At 50.6% G+C, this 5,000-nt stretch overlaps 1 protein-coding gene across 1 annotated transcript in view; it reads right to left on the bottom strand.

The window, feature by feature from the left end:
* dab1a (DAB adaptor protein 1a) overlaps positions 1-5,000 on the bottom strand; it is a 133,007-nt gene that overhangs the window by 13,575 nt on the left and 114,432 nt on the right. Inside the window, exons 10-11 of the mRNA XM_062555965.1 lie at positions 4,417-4,479; positions 3,305-3,401 (exon numbers count right to left, since the gene is read on the bottom strand). Coding sequence (XP_062411949.1) covers positions 3,305-3,401; positions 4,417-4,479 — 160 coding nt within the window. The remainder of the gene's footprint in view (positions 1-3,304; positions 3,402-4,416; positions 4,480-5,000) is intronic.

Genomic DNA, 5,000 nt, shown 5'->3' with positions numbered 1-5,000 from the left:
GGGCCGCAGCTACAGTAGGCAACACATTTTTGACAAAGCTGACTGCCTCCGACTCCAGGAAAGCCTTGGCACTGACGCAGTTAAGAGTAGCAGTGCTGTTAAGAGCACTCTGTTCATCACAAACCCCTGTACAGTCCCATCCGCAGCCAGCACTCCTCTGAACCTGAATGAATGATTCATTGAACACATATTTACAGTAGAGTCTGAAGATTTAATTGGGGCGAGAGAGGGCGGAGGTGGGCTCCGGTCTTACAGTCGGAGGCATAAATCATTATGTTTATCCGGGGCTAAAGATCAATGCAACGTTTGCTTTAATCACTATTTGATGAAAACTGATTTAATAAGGCCCGTGTTAAGCGCGCGGTGGTAAGGGCCTTGGCTGAGCGGCTCAGGGGTGCGTGTGGGTTTTTGCGGATATGAGTGTGTTATCTTGTTTTGTGTACTGCCAGTTGGGGAGAGCTCGGCTTGCCAGCGGGAGGTCTGAGAGCCGTCGAGAGTCTCTCCCCAAAAACTCCGTCAGTCAGTTTCCGTCAATCCGCGAGCGACCAAAAAAAAATACAAGTGACAGTAAGCGACTCGACGCGTGACAAAACTGTCAAAGGCGCTTCCGATGAGCCCGAGCCAGGCGATGAGAATGAGATGTATTCTGGGCCGACGCAATCGCGCTACGCGTCTTCCTCCGCTCTCGAGATGAAGAGGCAGCCATAGAGATCTGACTGCTGTTTATTTTGCCATGTGTTCCACACACACGCACTCACGCACACACACACACACACACACACAGACAGACAGACATGTGAATCTATCCACCAGTGACAGAGATGAGGAGCAGGAGACACCTGGATCCTCTGTAAAAAGGCAGCATTGCCTCCTCCTACTGTCCCGCTGTTCTTTTCCGTCTTGCTCTTGTTCTGCTCGGGAGTGCGAGAAATAGAGCTTCTGCGCCGGTGGTGATGTTGAAAAGAAATTCAATTACTCTTTTCTGTCTCACTTATTTATTAATCTATTGGTGTGTTTTTTCCCCCCTTCCACTCTTAATCTGCCCTCAACGAACGCTGCAACACTGTGCTAATTTAATCCCCCCCCTCTCCATACACACACACACTAAAACCTGTGGTGTTCTTTTTTTTCAATCTGAGAATAGCTCGGACATCCAGAATAGCCAACAGAATGCGATGGCTGGGCCGGCCACTCAGTTCTGACTGTGCCACGGAGTGCCGCCTTATCGGAAATTGCCCGTAAAAGATTTGTTTGGGCAGGTGGGCTCGTGCCCAGTCCCCCTGTTTACCGTGCCAAGTGTCGGGAAGGGAGCGGTTGTTGGTGCAGGGGTGGGGGACGTCGGGCACAGACCGCGGGCGCGATAAATCATGCCGTCCTGTGCATTTCAATGGCGTTCTGTTTACATGCCGAGCTCTAAGTCAATCTGTCTGTGCCAGATGTCCCAGCAACATCAGCAATTACCAGAGAGCTGTGCACACCGTACGCTTCACACACACACACACACGCACACACACACACACACACACACACACACACACACACACACACACATGCATAAACACGTACACACACGCATATGCATACACACGCACCCAGACGCAAACACATCACCCTCCCCTCTCCAGCCGTATGCTGGCTTCTCCTCCAGACTGTTGTGCATTCAGCCCTCCCCTCCTTTCCGCTGTTCCGGACGCACTTCCATCAGTGCTCAGAGTGCCTCTGGTCCAACAGGAGGCCCCCGTAGCTATGCTGTGTCACGCCATGCTGTGCTGTGCAGTGTTGTGCAGTGCAATGCAGTGCCCTGTCTGAACCGTGTCTACTCTAACGAGCACTCCCCTTCCTCTTGCAATCAGGCGCTCCTACATAAACACAGCACACCTCATCACCAGCCCCCCGACCCAATACAATCCACAACCCCACCCTCCAAACCCCCACCCCAATCTCCCCTTCTCCTCCCTCTTCTCCTCACTCATCCATCTACCTCTCCTCACACTCATCAGTGCAGTAGTCCAGCACTCATAGTCACTCTACGCATCCAACTCCCTCTCCAAGCCTACAATGTCTTTGATCTGTCCTGCAAATTTACTCTGAAGACAAAGAGTGTTGTCCCGTTTCCTAGGTAGAGATTTGAACCCCTTTACTAAAACTTGTACCTCCATCCTGAAGGAGCACCTCCCAAAATGCGATGGCACTCCCAATGCAGTGATTAGGGCAAAGGGAGGAGAAATGGGATTCTGCGTTTGTCTTCTGTAATCCCCCTTCTAACAGGGGAGCTACACCAGACGCGTAACTGAAGCGCTCCGTTCGCGACGCGTAAAATCCATTTTAGAAGATGGGTCTATTTTTTTCGAATGTACGCGCCACTGTTGCGTCTGGTGTAGCTACTTCCATTGACTACGGTGATAATTAACTGCTGCGACCGGCTGCAACATACGCGTCACGAACGGAACGCTTCAGTTACACGTCTGGTGTAGCTCCCCTGTAAGAAGCAGGAGCGTCCACTAGAGTATGTGCAGTGGCATTACAGACGGGACAGGAGGGAGGACACACAGCTGGCAGGCCTCGCTGCTACTACTGTCGCTGCTGCTGCTGCTGCGGTTGCTGCTTCACCCACACAAGACAAGTGTGTGTGTGCTGGAGGCTCTGGGTCTGAGCAACCGTGAGACTGGCCTTAATAAATAAATGCGGCGTGGGGTGTATTCTAGACAGAGCTGCAGGGGTGCACCAACATGTAGGCGCGCACACACACATACTGTACTCACACAAACACTCACACACACACAAACAGCTACACAAATGACTAGACAGAGGAAAAATAAGCATTTACTCTGTACTCTTACTCTTCCTCAATCCTGTGAGAACTCACTGTTCAGAAAAGAGCATTGTGTGTGTGTGTGTGTGTGTGTGTGTGTGTGTGTGTGTGTGTGTGTGTGTGTGTGTGTGTGTGTGTGGTTGTGCACGTGTGTGCGCACCCGTGTGCGCGCCCGTGTGTGTGTGTGTGTGTGTGTGTGTGTGCGACAATACCCAGTGTTCAGAAAAGAGCAGTGGTGCTCTGTGTTGTCCTGTTTTGTTTTGTCTTCCTTTTTGGGGTGGGTTGTTTTGATATTTTTATGCCTCTGTATTTGCTGTGTGTTGCTTATAGGTTGTGCTTTATACTATTGACCATTCCAGTATATTTATGTACTGTGTGAAAACCTCAATAAAAAAAACAAACAAGAGCAGCGGTGGCCATAGTGGTGTGCGTAGCCAGCCTGAAGGGGTGGACACGGGGGGTTGAGAGAGACCGGAGGATTGGGTGACCTACCTGAGGGGACGGATGCGGGGTTGTAGGGGTTAAAGAGTTCCGACGGGGGCTGGTGGGCCAGCGAGGGGTCCAGCGTGTTGGCCGGAGAGGCAGGAGTCTAATGGGGAGGACACACAAAGGTTAAAGGTCAAACAGAACAGGCTAGAAAAACAGGCAGTTACTGTAGAACCACATACACACACACACACACACACACACACACACACACACACACCTACTGTACACACACCTACACCTACACACACACACACACACACACATACACACACACACACGCACACACACACACACACACACACACTTCCCTAAAGGACTTTAATCATCAGTAGGCAAATTGACACGATCAGAGACGACTGAAAAAGCTTCTTAAGGATCTTTGACACGATCATCCAATCAGACCACATGGAACTGGTTCTGTGGTTGCCCAGCAACGTCACTCAGAAAGATGCCCCATATCTCATCCCCTTCAAAAGCCTCGCTCTACTTCCTCTAGTCCAGAGTGACCAGAGGAGAAGATGAGCCCTCTGAATGCCCTGACCAACACACCGGGCATGTTTGCTTTCAAAACGCTGAGGCGATAATAACACTATGTCATCATTATCACAAGCCAAAGCAGTCAGGAAGATTATGATAAAAGCTCAATTAAAAGTCAATATATCTGAGGTCATACCCATATCAAATCTGACCCAAAAGTGGGCGCGCCATTTATCTCGGCTGAAAATAATGGCCCATTAATGGAGCAAACCGCTTGCTTTTGGGAGTCTTTTTAATTATATCATGAAATACTGGCAGTGGTGAAAAATAGGATTTCGTTCGACGGGGGCTAGCTGGCCGCCAAAGAGAGAGAGTTCAACAAAGACGAGGGTGATTTATCTGTCTCTGCTTCACCCGAGCCCCCCGTCTGTCTGACGGCTGCACCACCTCAGCCTGCAAGACGGAGCCAACAGTCCACGGGAGTTCAAGGTGGAAAGGACATCCCAATCGGTGTGTGTGAGTGATAGTGTGCATGTACGCATGTTTGTGTGTGTGCGTTTGTGTGTGCGCATGTATGCGTGTGTTTGTGTGTGTGTGTGTGTGTGTGTTTTAGTGTGTGTGTGTGTGCGCATACTTACCGAAGGTGAGGTGATGTCTGGGGGGGTGGACATGTCTCCGAAAAGCTCTAACTGGTTGATATTCTGCAAATGACAGAGTGCATGTCAGAGCACGTAAATGCCACTCACAATAGCCGCCGGGCGGTCTCCAGCCATGCCATTCACACCGCGGACAAAAGGGGGCATGCCACCTACCTGCGGGCACGCAACAGGCAGCTCTCTAGCTCTGAGGGGTGACTCATGGACAATGACGTGGATGAGGAGGGATGATAAAGGAGTGGTGGTGACAGGCACACACACACACACACACACACACACACACACACACACACACACACACACAAACTTGTGCATGTGCTTGTGCTTAGCATATATACTGTACACACACACACACACACACACACACACACACACACACACACACACACACACACACACACACACAGGGTGTAGAGATTACCAGACACGCTACACCTCACGTTTGCGGCGACCCTTTAATTCGCCTCGCTTTTATTCCCTTACAGTTAGGGGGGCGCACACAGCAAACTCTGGGGGCTCCTCCTATTTCCGTGCCCACGGATATAAAAAGTCAGAGTCGGAGAAAT

This window comes from Sardina pilchardus, chromosome 15 (genome assembly GCF_963854185.1).
Source record: "Sardina pilchardus chromosome 15, fSarPil1.1, whole genome shotgun sequence".
NCBI classification, from domain to species: Eukaryota; Metazoa; Chordata; class Actinopteri; order Clupeiformes; family Clupeidae; genus Sardina; species Sardina pilchardus.
Note: the sequence above shows the minus strand (reverse complement) of the source record. Positions and strands in the feature narration are given on the sequence as shown.